At 34.8% G+C, this 17120-nt stretch overlaps 1 protein-coding gene across 4 annotated transcripts in view; it reads right to left on the minus strand.

Annotated features, from left to right (window-relative positions):
- UHRF2 (ubiquitin like with PHD and ring finger domains 2) overlaps nt 1-17120 on the minus strand; it is a 78612-nt gene that overhangs the window by 49084 nt on the left and 12408 nt on the right. For all 4 annotated transcript variants that reach the window (XM_079330020.1, XM_079330021.1, XM_079330019.1 and 1 more), the window contains exons 2-3: nt 15765-16007; nt 10287-10549 (exon numbers count right to left, since the gene is read on the minus strand). In XM_079330020.1, coding sequence (XP_079186146.1) covers nt 10287-10549; nt 15765-16007 — 506 coding nt within the window. The remainder of the gene's footprint in view (nt 1-10286; nt 10550-15764; nt 16008-17120) is intronic.

A 17120-nucleotide genomic window follows, 5' to 3' on the forward strand; every position in this document is an offset into this window, starting at 1 on the left:
TCTTATCACAGATGAGAAAAATAACGTCCATCAGTTTTCTTTTTAAAAAAACCCAAATTAAGTTAATCTATATGCACTTGTTATTTGACAGTGTTGTTTGTGTTATTTGACAGTACTCTAAAATCCCAATGCAGGAAAGAAACATTTTCAAATTTTAGATGCTTTTGATTTTAACACTACAGTTTTCTTATATTCTTCTGAATGAGTCCACTATTACTTGATACTAGAGCCTGTATTTGCCCATGAACTGGAAAAAAATAGCAGAATATAGACATGATCAAAATACTAATTGCAAAATAATAGCTAGCCTGTAACAAAAAGTTTAAAAATGCTAAAGTGAAGTTCCTTTTTCACACTGTGTGTAGGCACATAAGAATCTCCTATCACTTAGCTCATACTAAATAAGTACACAGAACAAATTTAACAGAGAAAATGAAATTATTCTACTACAAACAAACAGCTGCTATTAAAATTATCCATTCTCCCATCTTAACAAACAATGCTGAGGGTGATGTATCTTAAACTATATTTGAAATTATGCAATTACTGGACTTTAGCAAGAGCAGTCACAGTTTAATTAATATACCTTTATCAAACAATATAAATGACAAAATCTTACTAATAAAAGTATGATTCTACCATTTTACAACATACCTCCCCCTATACTGAACAAGAATATTTCAAGGTCTTGGGAAAATTGCACATTGCAACAGGAAGAAATCCTAAAACTACTGTCATTAAGATCATGAGACTGACAGACTATAGCCTGAGATCAGGATGTCGACTCCTGAATAGTTGACTGAAAGCCCACCAATGAAACTGGATGCATTTTTAAAAAGTTTTGCCTTCTACTATGCCTTAAGTCTAACACACCAGTTTGCTGCTAGTGATGATGGGGGGCTGGGGATGAGGGAGATTTAGTGATAGTTTTTTTAAAGAAGCATGAACTGCAACAGTTTAAGAGTGGGTGTACCTTCAGATAAACTAATGGCTAAGTAAAAGAACATATTTCTAACTACTTACAAAAGTTAAATACAAAGCTTGTTTTTGTACTAACATTTTTAGACCCTAATTATAAAATCCTGCACAACAGAAGTTATATCATACAAAGACAGGTGCTTGGGATCAAGGCACTATCAAAACAATAGTTTCATACCATTGTATGTAACTCTCCACATTTCCTAAGTTTTTCTGCCCTTGTTGTTTCCAAACTCAGTGCACATTGAAAAGCTGGCATTTGACATTTTGTCTTTATGTCATGCAACTTTCACCTAAAAGAATTACCATACAATTCTACTATATTAATCATTAATATTCTAACTGTAATACCTGCCAAAAACGTGATTGATTCACCTACAGGTAATCAGACAAAGCAAAAAAACAGCTATAGACACCAAGACTATTTTATTGAGTCCCTAAATAATATCACATTATTGTACAACATGCAACTGTAATCTTAAGACAGCCATGTTTGATCTACTAATCAGTTCCAAAAGTTTTACAGTAAACCTTTCCTAAAGTTTGTAGAAGACTGTAAGTAGAACACAGTAAATAAAGACTATGTTTACTTGAACCCTGAGACCAAAATAGTGTTTAAACATCAGGAAACTTGAGAAGATAGATCAAAAATAGACACCATTTATGTACATAGTGAAATAATCAAGTAAGAAATACACATGGGATCATAAAAATAACCAATAAACATTCAAGAACCCCCCCATGTCACTATTAAAAAAATCAAAATATGTGACTTACAAGAGTTGACATTCATAGAAACTTAAACTTGATCTGAAAAATCTATTCTCTTCTGAAAGTAAAATGTCCTCAGCTTCTGTTTCTCCTGGGTGAGCTTTGGACAAACGTTTTTCCCTAAATTCAGATTCCTATTATCTTTCTCACCTCTATGCAACTCAGAACAGATCCTTCCTATCGTACTGATGAGGAATTTCAAAGATTGCCATCATTAACAAATGTCTCCATCATTGTTCTTGTAAGTAGCACATGAAAAAACCCAAGCAAAAATTTTGCCTATCAACCTGACTAGATCAAGATCACCTACCGAAAGACAGCCCCAAAACCACCTTTTAATCAGAAACTGTTTTCCAAAGGAAGAAAAGGAAGGCTGACTCTCTACGGAGTGCATTTTTCCTCTAATCAGCTGGTCAAAATGCAAGCTTACAAACTTTAGAAAAAACAAATTATTTTGCCACATTTTAACTTACTCTTGCTAAAGTTACAGATATTTAAAGTTTTTAGTGCTGTGACTTCACACAGAGAAATTTCATGGTGAATGCTAGCAGATATTTAATCCTGCACATTAGTCCATAGTTGATACCTCAGGCAGAAGAGCAGAAGCAGTTTGCCATAAGTTTTAGTGTTAGGCTAAAAATTGCAGAGTAAGACTCCGTATGTTAACCTCAGTACCACTATTCTTTATTATACTATTAAGTAAAGAGTACTTTTACAGTAAACTTGTGCCCTCAAATGTGTCTAATGCCACAATTTAGTTAAATATGGAAAAAGCCACCCTCACATTAGAAAATTCTACTACCTCATAATCATTTTCCTAAAGTTTAACATGTCATTTGTAAAAATCACACATTATTTTAAAATCTAATCTCTTAAATATGCAAGAATAATATTTAAACATAGAATCACAAGATATGAATATGTGGACTTATGTAGATAAACCAAAATATAAAGTGAATAAATATGGTATTTTAACCTCAAGAATTAAGTGAAAATTAATTCTTGCCCATTCTGGGGAGCTTTAACAAAGAACTACCGTGAGACATAAACATAGGCTGAAAGTGTTTTCTCATTTATTGAGTTTCTTTAAAAATACTAAGATCACACTCAAGAGGAAAAAAAAAAAAAAAAAACAAATGTATTTTCACAGTAATGTTTTAATTAGTCTAGCATAAATTTGGTACAGTTGAAATGAAGATTATATGGCACAATTAAACCTGTACATTTAAAACAGCTGTGGACAGTTTCTTGGTTTTCATGTTTTTAGGACATTTGGCAACTAATACTGAAAAAAGGAGCTATAACAGTAAGTATAATCACAAGAGGTTAATGAATATTGCCCATAGGATACTTCCATCTACCTCTAATTTAATTCGTTCCTGTAGTATTTCTAACACTAGCATAGCAAGGATTTCTTAGGATTTCCTCTCTGTGTAAACGGTCTCCACAGCAAATAATTATTCATGAAGTAAAAATTCCAGTATTTCTTGGCTACAGTCACATGCTTGGCTGTGTGTCCTAAAATGCTCAAATGCTAGAATATACAGCAATTCCACATCAGAATAAATCCAAGCCTGCTCAATTTACTGAGACCTTGCAACAGACCCTCTAACACTTTTCCCAGCTGCTAATAAAACAGCTAGAACTCTAAAGATAAAATTTTGGGAACATAAAGTAAAACCCTCCCCATTCACTCTCCATACTGGTATGTGAGGAACGTTAGTGCAGATGCAGAATTTTAAAAATTATTTTCCAATAGTAATAAAATGAAAGTATAATTTATTTTCTCAATAAAAAAAATTTCAGAAAATACTCATTCCAACCCCAGAATGAAAGAATAGAAGGGCAAAAACAAAAAAAGAAACAGAAAGGAATGAACTCCTGGAAGAGGTAAATCTGACTAAGAAGGTAGAACTGGATGAAAGCTAGATTCCTACACCCCACTGTCTTATAACCTGAGGAAATAATCAGCCCAGTTTTGCTGTAGTATGTGGAAAAGCCAACACAATGTTTCAAAAAGCACTACATTGGAAGACCATGTAAGCAACTATTTTGAGTGGGGGGGAAAAAAAATTACTGGGATAGTCAAGCTGTGCACTTCCATAAAACAGTAGGTTTGATAATTTGTTACTACAGGAAAAAAAAGTAATATATTTCAAAAGACAGACTAGAAGGCATACTGAATGTCAATAAAGATAAAAATCAGTCACATGGAACATAAAAAAGATTTTGAGAACCTTACCCAACAATGAGCAATTAACAGATTTAAGCAGCTTAAACACTGAGAAACTATATTAATAGCTTGAAGAGAACCATCTCACTTTCCTAATTACTTTAATTCTGAGTTTCAAGGAAAAGTAACTTCTAGTCTTACACAATTGTGCTGTGTGGACAACATGGATACTCTGAAGGGAGACAACCTGGAAATAAGAGTATCAAAACAGAAGTTCAGAAATGTAAGAAATATGCAGAATGCTCATTTTTTAATACAATACTGTTGTATTACAAGTTTAAGTAATGTGAATATAGTGATAAACAGGTTTACTTCACTAGATAGCAGACAAGTCATGCATGACAAGTCATGCGTATTTTGAAAAAACTTTCCTCAGTACAAGAACACTTATTGTTAATTCAAGATAAATGAATAAGTAATAAAAATTCAATCTTATTTTTACTGACCACACCATTTTTTCAGCCAATAATAAGTTTTAAACAAAAAAAGTTTAACTGCTATTATTTGAATTGCTCTCTCAAACAGCTACTAGGACAGCAAAGCTTCACTCCCTTAGCTCAAATCCTTTCTAGAGAGACATACAAAAATACCTAGATTATCTCCTCAAACTATTTCCTTTTCAGTTTGCATAAGGTGTCCACATCATTAGAAATCAAAGTCTTACAGTTAATGCCTGTTGTCAAAACCCTGACTATAATACATACAAATACTCTGACATCATAAACACACAATAGGCAGCCAGAAACCCATTGCAAATGGGACAAATACCCTTATAAGTAACAAACTTCTTAGAATGAAGAGCAGCAGTGTGCAGCTGCTCCCATAAAATACTTTCAAGTCTGAATTACTCTGGTGACACAGTTTTTAGTGAGGATGTATGGAAAAAAGACATCTGACATAGCAGCTCCTTTATTACTTTAGCATTGTCTAATTATCTCTAAGAGGTAAAAATTTTGAATGAGTAAACAAACTAATCACTGATACTAGGAACTAGAAAACAAAACTATATAGCTAGGAGAGGTGCTCCAAGTAGTCACTCAGACTAATTATAAAAAAGCTCTGTGACTGACATAAGTTCAGAAAAAAATAAACATGTTACCCTTAGGAACAGATTGTCTTAACATTCTACTTAGCAGACAACATAGCTTTCATTCAAACAAAAGCAAACAAGTGCTATAATAAAACTACAGTCTATAGCTGCCATAATTTTGTCATGTTTCTAGCCATTAAATTCATGTTCTTCAAAAGGAGTTCCTCTCCTCAGTTCAGTGTCTGAAACTGGAATCAGGAATCTGACAGCATGCATCCTCCTGATTTATAGTCTCTCCTGTGTTTGATGGATGCAAAGAAAAAAAGTCAAATAACTCAGCTAAACATTTGCAAGGGTTAATGGAGAAACACAGAGTACGCAAAGGACTGTATTTTGGCATTTCTTCACAGAAGCAAAAACAGAACAGTCTGCGTTGTGCACTATCACTAATGCTAACTCTCAAAGAAGCAGGGAATCTTTTCTATACCCAGCCCCTCTGGGCAAATTCATTTGACTGATGAATGACAAAATCCGGTAACATTCACTAGTTTTTAGATATATTAGGAAACAAGAGCACTTCATTGTACAGTCACATAACCATAAAATTCCATGCAATTTCACGATGTACACAGCTAGAAAGTAAAGTACAAGAAAGAATTAGTTTGATAGTGGCCTATAATGTCTACTAAAGTCAATTTATCAGTCATATGATCTATGTGAATTCTCAGATACAACCTATGCAATCCCTATCTACTAACCTATATCTGAGAATTTCATATTAAAAACATTCAGAAAATAGACCTGTTAAGCAAGTCAAATCTTCAAACCATTCCTTGAGAAAGTAATAGCAAGTTTAATACTACTATTGTCTTGACAATCTTCTCAGCTGTGGATGACACTTTCAAGCAGAAAGTGGGTTTTTTTGACCAGGCAGTACTTAGAACTCTTCTCATCACCTCAGAATAGTCTGTGCTCTCCAGCTGTAAGACTGTCTTGCATATTGCTTCAAAAGCCACACAGGATGGCTACCTTTTTTTGACTTCTGTGGCAACAGAGTGAAATCCTAATTTTCTCAATATGTGTGTGTGTACACGTTTAAAATCCAAGAGCATCCACATTAAGCATGAAGTAAACAGAAGCAACTAGTTTCCTAGAAGAAATAACCACAGCATACTTTATGGTGTATGATGCAGATATTACTTCACGGTTTAAAATAAAACTCTCTGACTGTTATAAAACCTGAGGGTAATATCATCAGCTAAAACAATGGCCATGAAAAAAGTTACCTGCACTTAAGTCATACTTAATCTGTACTTGCATATAAGTTGTGATACTGAAATTTCTCATGCTGCAGAAACATCCAGCCTCCCTGTCGCTTCTGCTGAGAGCCTTCTTAAAAAGAAAGACTTTTTTACAAATGACTGAAACAAGAAAAGAAAGGAAAGGATGTTACTTGATTGTAATCCAATTCCTTGGGGTAAATCCCTAAGTCTTCCTGCTGCTTTGGGGAGCTACTGATCAAGACTGAGAACTTTCTCCCTGAGAGGAAGTACGGTATAACTAGTGCTACACCAGTAACAAATATGAAATACAATAAGATAAGAGGAAAGGGCAAATGCTGATATGACACAGCATTGTAGACATGTCCTTATGATGCCACTCAGCTACTGAAATGTCCTGTTTCTAATTTGGAAGTGATTCTTAAGCAGGCTGTTGTGGATATTCCCTTATCTCAGTTAACTTTAGAATCTCAGCATGCGTTGGATTCCTTACAACTCCTTTTAAATCAGGATTTGGCTTTCTTAGGTTCAAGAAAGGTTCATTTCTTCTGTATTTGATGTCAACTGCTAGGAGCAAAAGAAAGAAATGTTTGAAAGTATTGTATGAAACCTGTATGACCCTTGACTTCAAAGTGTTTAATAGCTCCTTGTGATACCCACAATGTAAATGTGAAATGGAAATACAGGGAATAAAGTCTAAGGGGAGGAAGCTACACTGACAAAAACAGGATCACACCTTCAAACTGCTGCCACCAGGGAAAAACCTGCATTCAGTAACTGAAAGCAGATGGACTGTCATGCAGAAGTTACATAGCCACAAATGTATGCCAAGAAATTTGATACTACCTGAAGGCCAGCAGTGGTAAAACTGGTAACTTTGTCTCTTCTTCACAGGTGAAATTAGGGTTCTCAAAAAAGTACAAGTCTTTTAAACCTTTGCACTTATGAGGAATTGTGACTCCAATTTAATTGAAACTGAGTTCTGCCCCTCCCAATGGCCCTAGGTTTCCTCTCTGCAGAAATATGTGGGCCTTATAACTAAATTGCAGCAATTTAAAGACTAGACAGATAGTTGGAGTGGGGCATGGTGGTGGAAGAGGTGGGAGAATACCACTATAGAAACAACTCACCAATGCTGTTATCTACAAAATCACAGAGGAATGCCTAGTACCTCCTATCTGTGGCAGTCACAGCTGGTAGGAGAGCTCTGTCAGAGAGTCAAAAGATAGTTACCCCTTTGAGATTACTTTAATTCGGGCCCAGAAAGGGTTATTTTCCTTAACTGTACTCATTACAAAAAGAACTGTCACATTTTTCCCTTCACATTCACTGCACTATTCTATTTAAACAAGAAGCAGAAAGAGGAGCAAAGAACACTGAGCCACTCCGGGGAAGAACAATTTTATGAAACATAAAACTGCATATCAAAGCATTTAGGTGTACAGGACTTGGGATATGTAAATCTAGCAGCACCGCCACTAAAGCCAGCTTTCTTAAGAAAAGGACAAGTCCTGTTTCAACCTTTAAGGAAAACTGCTATAGGAGAACATACTAATCTAGGGGGTAGACTAGACCAATTCAATGCATTACAAGTGACCTATCCCACAACTGTAACATTTGTGGTGATTTTATTTTTTCACACTGGAAGGATGTAACAGACAGAAAAGCATCAGTTATGATTTGAGAAGTTGTGCACTTGTGCCCACCTCTGATACACAGTTCTTCCAACGTATTGAAGTAATTTTGATGGCTTTACTGTCACCAGGCATATGTCTTCCATTTGTAAGTAATTTTTACTCTATTTCAGATAATGGAGAGTGTTTTTGTGTCATGTAAGAATACCTGTTGTAGGAAAGATGGAGCTGAAACTATGTCACCCATGAGAGCCATCATCTGTCAGAGATAAAAAGAAGAGTTTCTCCAAAACAATACTGCAAGGATAGACTAGAAAACGCCAAGTACATCTGGCAGCAAAATGCTTAATCCAAACCTGAAAAACAAAACACCCATGCACAAATAACTGTGCAGGGCATAGTGTTTACAGAAAGATATGAAGCTTGAAGAACAGGAGTGAAGAGATAAATTACTCTGTTTCTGTAGCTGAGAAAACTGTGTGTCAAAGCACACCACGATCTTCCTACTTATCCACATCAAGCAAAGAAGTGCAGAATACAAGTGTTGGACACCAGAGGTGAATACTAATGTATGAAAACAAAGTGATAGAAGCGCGAATGTAGTTACAATAGCAATGTGCATGTTGGATAATGCTAAAAGAAAAAAAGTGAGACCCCAAAAGACTTGTATCAGGAAGATCCACCAAAAACTTTATCACTCATAAATGTACAAGTTGCCCTTTCCAATAACTTTTCTTTCCAAAAGCTTTAACTTCCAATATCTCAGACTGATCAGCTTAACTGTAATGATCTTGCCTCAATATGCTTTTGTGCCTTACTTCATTTTGTTGGCTAAGTGCATACAGCTGCTCTACATAATCACTTTTTAGGAGTAAAAAGACTGTCTCCACCTGCTGAAAGGCAATTACACAAACAGAGATCAATCGTTCAGTTTAGTAAGACAATACCAAAGAAAAATCCAAACTGTTGTGAAACTTCTTCTACTTCTATACTTCCAACCAACAAAAAATAAGAGCATCTACCAAAAAAACGCCATTAATTTCACTGCAACAGTTACAAGCACTTTCTCAGAAAATTTTGCCCATTGCTAACTTACACATATCCACAGTGATGTAAAATCAGATAATATTAAAAACAGGTCTTTTAAATCACACCACCAAAGACATAAATTTCACGTACAAATGTTTCCATTTTCATCATAATAGTTATGTTATTTTCAAATATCTTTTGCAATATTCATGGAAGTATTTACATTTCTACTTCTACCATTTCAATTCTCTAACATTTTGAGCAAAATGCATGAAGTCACAGATATGAAATCCAAACTTAGCATAGAGTCAAAAAAGTGCTTTACATTGTATCCATTACTTGTACCACTAACAAAATGTGCTCTCTGTAACTCAGATGCAGAGTTACATACTAAACCATGTAAAGTAAAAAAGTAAAAGCATGTACTGTAAAAAAGTGTTTTGGAAATCTACATTTAGTTAATATTTAGCATAATTTGCATCCTTCTGCCTCAATCTTACATTCCACAGACTACAGCATTTTTACTAATCTCAGTATCAAAAATATCCAGCTCATTTAAAATTGTATTTGTTTAGAAGCTTAACTTAGTGCTTTAACACATTATTAGCAAAAAAACTTCAGAACAATTTCTCCACAAGAGAAGTGGTGCAAACCCTGGTCATAAATACAAAATCCTTTCAAACTCAAGGTTTCCCACCCACATATTTCAGGCTCTAGAATTTCTTATGACTAAAGAACAGACAATAAAACCCTGAACTAATTTGAAAAGACCTTATCTTTAATGCCCTCTCTCCAGTTCATGACCAGTTTTGAGTCCTCAGTCACAAAGTTCTCAATAACAAATCTCTACTAGAAGTACAGATTTGAAATTATGTGCACAATTACTCTACTTGGAATACAATAAATCCAAATTAAGTAACAACAATTTGTTTCAATGGGAGCTCTCCTTCAGCTCTATTTAGAAGAATTCCATACACACAATACATAATTTTAATTTTTTTTTTTAAACCTTATTTGAAAAAAAACAACAGTAAAAATTTGGATATATGGTTTCTTTTTCTTATGTAGAAAGGATGCATATTCTTATATAGAAAGGATATTTTTATAAGGAGAAGATACTAATACTTCACAAATAATTAGACAAGAAAAACATTACTGCCAATGGATTTGCTACATCCAGCTGAAAAGTGTTATAAATTTTTTACTATTTTTTTCTTGGTTGCAATATTCAACTTGCTCTCTTTGATTCCAAACTTCTTCAAGAAATTCTTGGTTTATGCAAACCAAATAACAATATGTGATGTCCTCAAAATAGTATCAGGAGCACTTACTCATCGTACTTGATATGATAAATAGCTTCTTCAGCAGTGTCCATACAGTCTGAATAAGATGTGGAAGGTGTACTGTCCAAATTATTTGCATTTTCTCTAGAATGATCTTGATTTAAGTTTCCATTAGTCCTTTTGTAAGTGTTACCACTCTTCCCTTGAGCTTTACCATTCTTATGTCCCTTTGTTGCTCGAGTAACATTTTCTATATGAGCTTCGAACCAGGCTCCAATGCTGATATCACGGGCATCCACCAATTCATTTATCTAAAAGGAAAATTCAATAACGAGTTTATGCTTGTTTTATAAAATAACAATTAAGAAAAAAATAAATCAGACATCTTATTGGGCTGCTGTTTAACTTTGTTATTAGTAAAACAATCAACTATAATAACTAGTTGCATTTCAAGTAATATGCAGTCAAATACTTTGATTTGCACTTTCAGTATTTTCTTAATTGTCCTTCATTAAAATCTAATATAAATATAATTTATATGCTATTTTAAAAAGCAACGTTAACTTTTTTTTGCCCTTCAAATCTGGAAATCAGCTTGATCTCTCTCATCATCCTGTCCTCTTGTTTCACCAACTGTTCTTTGTGGCTATGAAAAGCACACACAGTATTTAAATACTAGTTCAAAACCAAAGGATTTGTAGACCTTCCTGAGACTCAAACCTGGAACTATTCTTTAATTTTCTACCTTTCTGTCCTGCAACATTTTTTTAATCATTAAAGACTCAAGGATAGATAGGAAAAAAAATCTAACAAGGTTGCCAGCACAGTAGGCCAAAATGTTGTGACTGTAAGAAATGAAACTCATCTCCAGAATTTCTCCCTTCTGTAGTCACATTATTACTGGTATTAAGCAACCAAAGCATTTTACTAGTATAAATAATGCTGCATTTTCTCAGGTCACATAATAAACAGATGTTCTTTAATAATACAGAGAACACTGAAAGAAAATACTTAAAAATCACTTCAACAATACACTAACTATAAAAAAAAATTACAATAGTACTATTGCTGATAAAATGTCTTTTACTATCAATATGAGACACATGCAGATATGCATATACATAAATATATATATGTTTAAGCTACAGTCATTGTCAGGTACTAACATTGTGCCAGACAGATACTTTAACACACTCGAAAGGCTAATTTCTAAGATACGAAAAAACTTACTCCATTGTATTTATTGTATGAGCAAAACTCAGTAAGTTTTAATATTTAGAGTGAAGTAATCCTTCAGTATCTGAAAGCACAACTGGCAGCAGTCTGAGCTAACAAGTTTAACCCATTAAAGGAATACTTCCTGTTTTACTCTTGCCAGTCCTCTTCTTCAGATAACTTCCCAAACTTGATATTTTCATTCTTCTGAGAATGTGAAATACCAATGTGTATTTTTATTTTTACTTTCTTAGAATCCACAGTATTCAAAGTACAGCTTATTACTAGGATGCCAGTTTCAGTCACATGATAAACAAAACAGAGAAGGACAGCCTTATTTTAAATCTATCAATCTATTTTAAATATAAACAGTGAATTCTGGTACTTCTGGAAGAAACCTTCATGAAAGCATTCCTGTGCAATCTTACATGTTTGAACTAATTGCAGCTCAAAGTGGTGCTTTACTTCCTCTTCAAAATACATCTGAGTGAGACACACACTATTAAGGATTCCCCATCTGTTGCCACTTCTTGCAACCAGTTACAGAAGTGCCAAAGAAGCCATGTTAACCCAGTTAAAATCCACCATATCCAGATCCAGAACAACAAACTATTTTAAAATAATAATAAAACAATACATCAATGCAAACTTCCTTAATCATTCCTCTATAATACATGCTTTTGTAATTTGATGTGAATAATTACACAACATACTTCCCATGCTTTCAAAGAGTAAGAGCAAATAATTATTACCACAGGCTTCTGAGGAGCATAATACAACTATTCTGTGTGAGTGATGTTTGGTTTAAGAACTGTTTTATTGGTAGCTATTTGTGAACAGTGTTAAACAAATGCTGATTTTAATTATAGATTCCATTTGTGTGGTTTTTATTCCAAGCTAGTGTTCTTGGCTAAAATGGTTTGATGAAGTCAGTGTTTTTTGAATGAAAAACTGACCACGTGAGAATCAGAAAATCAAACACACTCACATGCTTCTGAATGAGTTTTGTTTTTTCTAACATCCCTTCATGCTCAAGCCACTGTTACTTTAACTGCTCTCTTTCAACTCATCCTGTTATTCCTCTTTTTGGCTACTGCTTAGCCAAGGTAGTGTTGTTACTCATGCCAAGTCCATCTTGGGATGGCCTCTCAGTTCTTAGACCAGACACCAATAACAATTCTTAGCAAAAAGGAACAAGAGTTGCACATAAATCCATCCACTACTAGTCCTTTAGAGCCCATGGAACTCTATCAGATATCAGGTACAACTGGGATATAAAACAAGTTCAAACTTTTTTTTTACATAATATACAATGACTACACAGAGAAACTCTGTTTAAATCACTCTTTTAACCACCTAATAATAATTTAATTATTACTACCTTTTATTTACAATATTATCTCTGCCACTATTTTTTTATAGTTTTTTAATTGCAGGTTCCATGCCAACTAACTGTCTTTCTGGTAGCTGAAATCAGAAGGAGAGAGCAGGGCACAGAGGTTCAGACTCTCCACAGCATGGAGTAAGTAATCTTGTTGACTATAGCTGTGCATGAAGATCCAACAAGGAACAGGACTTTGGCCAGATAGAATAAGTTAAACAAAACATTTCTTCCAGTAAGTAAACTACTTCTTATTGTTTGACAATGAAATGCAAAATCACTAAATATATCCATCTATTTAGCCATCTAATGTACCTTAGTTTGTGACATCCTAGGCCTTTTTTACTAACTTCTATTAAATAAGTTTGCAACCTTTGAAGTACAATACCAGGTAAAATACATTCTTCAAAGTTTTCAAATACTGTAATTAGAAATCCTCTGTATACATTCATACTGTTGTCTACAAATAGGAAACAGTGTAATCACTATACCCTAATTTTTCTCTAGATATATTGAAAACACATTGTTGGCTGAAAAAGTAATCATTTTACAAGCAATTAAGGTATCTGGAATGAGACATCACAAAAATTTCAATTGACTTGATAAAATAAGTTTCCTTGAGTATGCTTGCCAATATCACCATTCTCTGTTCTATTTTCTGATTTAATCCTGAACAAAACAGCTAAGAGACTACCTAATATTTAATATACTGAAATTTAACATTCTTGAAAAATAAACATTTAGTATTCTTTTCCTCAGATTAGTCTACCTTCTGTGCTCTCCCATCTCCCCTTCATTCTCCCCATCCTTTCTCATATTACCTTTTATACTCATTGATTATTGTAAAGCTTTAGAACTGAAGAACTGGAGTTCTTCCCATTATAATAAATGGACATAAAAGAACAAGGAAGCACACAAACTTGTGTCTCCATATTCAAGCTACTGCTGTGACTCACTGATTTCTCAGAGATTAAATAGAGCTCCAACTGAAATTACCTTGTAGACACATGGCAACCTCCGCCGTTGCACTAAGGCTAAGGGAATTTGGCAGAGGATGAACCCCCTGGTGATCCAGCTGGTCTTCAGAGACCAGAGCTCTGGGTGCCACTGGGCTTGATTAATTCAGCACTAAGTCTGGCTGTGTTCAGTGACATCGACAATCCAGATTCACCAATACTGCAGTTTATTGAAGCAACAGCAGGGTTCAGGATTGCCATGCAATCCTGAATGCATGTGAGCAATGCACTAACCACACAGTGTTAATGTGTCATGACAAGTAACAGTAACAGAGATCTGATAGCACTATAAATACCTGTATTCATATATGTTAATAAATAATCATATACACTAATAAATATCCATATTATTAATACATATTCAGCTATAATAATAAATATTCCTAAACATTAATAAATATTTGAGTGTCTGTGTGTGTGTGAATAAATATTCCTGGGCCTGCTCCAAAGCAACTGGGAGGTACAAAGCCCACCTATACGTGTCCTTTCAGGGGAGGAGGAGAGACAATGTCCGTCAATCTATCCCAAGTAAGTAGAGGTGTTTCCCCCTTTCTTTTGTCCCAAAAATACCCCTTCTATATTTTAATTTCTGATCCTACCCAAAAGGAACGATTCCATGTTACAGGTGGAGTTGTGATAACTGTGGTCTTAGACAGACATGTTTTCTTTTCATCTGCATTCCTAGGTATGTGAAAATGACTATGCAAAAAATGATTTAATTAAGAAGATCTTAGTAAATACTTGTCAGAATTAACAGTTGATACAAAAGGTAAAATAAGCAATTTGGTCTATCTGCTGAGGTGGCAGTAAAGGCTTTCTAACCTCTCTGCCCGATAGTCTTTGTGTACATCTTTATCTCCAGAAAGGAAACACACTTCTATCAAGGCTTGTTATAGATGGCGAAGGGGGACTGACACTATTGGCTGGTGCAGGTGCTCCTCTCTACCCTGCTGAAAAAACACAGGGCCATGTGGCCTCTGCTTCACTCTAGCATCCTTAGACCTTGCTCAAGCCAGGTGCAAGATAAGCCAAATAGAGGCCCAGCTCATTGTTTTCTCAGCCAGATTTGCCAGTTCTTAAAGGACTTAAGGCAACACTCTAGCAAGTCTTCTCATTTACAGCAACCTCAACCTCTTTATCTTTCTCTGTAATTGTGGACATTTTCCAGCAAAATAATTACTGTCCAGTTCTTCAGCAATGTCTTATCTAAGAGAAACACCCAAAGAGGAGGTGAAATGCTATCACTCTCTACAGACAGATGTACATAGATACATCCATATATGCATATTCTTCACACACTCATATATAAACATTCAATAAGCTAGCAGCCTGGAAACTGCCCCTTTCATGTTTAAATTAAACTTCTAGAAGTCCAATGTAATCCTTCACAACACTGAAAAATTCAACAAGGTACAAAACTAAATTAATATTAGGCCCGCAATTCCTAAAAAACCTACAATAATAAAGGTATCACTATGTAACATATAGCTTAAAGAAATTGTGTATTTCCACAATTTAGTTTCAATGCAGCCTTGAAACATTAATACTAAAACAATTCTATGGCGAGCTTGAAGGAAAAAGAAGGGTAAAAGCTAGACTTTAAGACATTTTCTTTATTAGCTTTTTTGTCCACAAGAAAGTATTTGTTTCACAGCTACTCTTTTTCAAGAATGTGTTTTGAAGAACACAGAGTTTGAGAACTACCCTGAAAAGAGAACTTGGTCCAACAGACTCCCCAGCTTATGACTCCCCAGGCATCAGTTTAAAATATGTGAATTTCATTTAAACCAAAATGGGGAATTAAATCAGAAAATAAAGCAATGAGATACACTCTTTGATACAATAAAACAATACCTTTCTAAAAATAAAATTAAGTCTGAAGAAGTGAGGCAAGCTTTTCGAGTGTGTACATACCTTGTACAATCCAATGCCAGGATCAATGAGAAACGATCGAGATGATGTAGATGGCTGACTGGGTGATCCACTATTTGTTTTTTTGACTTTGTTCTTGCAGTTGGAAACAGTACAGGGGTTGACTTCTCCATCCTGATCTGTCACGGATGCAGTGGTAGGAGCTTCAGAATCAGAACGTATCAAAAGCTGAACTATGTCATTTAGCCCGACATTGTAGTCAAATAAAGTGTGTCCATCTTCTAGCTGTCAAAAAAAAAAAGTGTACTTGTAAAACTCTACCTTAATGCACCTACTTCTTTTTATAGACAATAGCTGCCCAGTCCAGAAGAGGCAAACCATATCTTACTGATAAATAAAAACCTTGACAGTCCCTAAGCTAACTGCAGCCATTAATTTCATCCAATGAAAATCACGAGAAGGCTTAAAACTAGAAACAGACATCTCTACAGACTGATGTCACCTCTACAATTAAGCTAAAAAACACCAAAAAATGACAAGTTGCGCACTAGAAAATACAAGAAGCAGTACTGCTGCTTTGCTTTTGCTATCCTTAATGACCTAAAGCATCTTTGAAGCAGAGACTTGATTCACCTGAAAGTATAACACATTGCTTAGAAACAGCAAAATTAGTATTAGTTGCACTTCACTTCACACTGCAGTGGAGAAAAACAGGCCTGACTGTTTTAAAAGACTCACATCTTTCCAATCTATTCTAGAACAAAATAGTTATCTACCCTTTTTTTCAAGAATAGGTGTTATTTTCAATATCAATTATGTTTCATAAATCATTTTGAACAGAATGGCTTTCATAAGCTTATGGGCAGTATCTATACAAGAAAAGGATGCAAGAAGGAACAGAAATGAAAAAAAAGGAGCACCTCTCCAGTTTCTCCCTAATAGCTTTCTCTAACATTCAAATTACCTCAGGATAGACAGATCTGGAATCCATGTTTCTTTCTCCATCAGCTCTTAATAACTCCACAGGGCAGAGGATAGTTATGAATAGAAGCTGACAGTCAAGCAATGAACAAGTTCTTCCATGAACTTAATCTTGCAAAAAAAATTAACTCTCCACACTGCTGATAACTAATGTACATGATAACTGTACCCACAGCTGTAAAAAGTAAACAGGAACATTCATAGCTGGAGTCAAAGCAATTGAAGCTGACACAGCTGTCTGATCAACAGCTACAGGAAAGTACCTTACTCAGCTGCCCATTTTCAAACCAGTGCAACACACAGCACAAAAAACCATATTGAAGATTTTCATGCCATTACTAATAAAGAAATGCAAGTCTTAAAGCAGAAACCTCCAGTTACCAACACCACCTTAATATGCCTGGGCCTTTAGGCTTA

Source organism: Erithacus rubecula (genome assembly GCF_903797595.1).
Source record: "Erithacus rubecula genome assembly, chromosome: Z".
NCBI lineage: Eukaryota > Metazoa > Chordata > Aves > Passeriformes > Muscicapidae > Erithacus > Erithacus rubecula.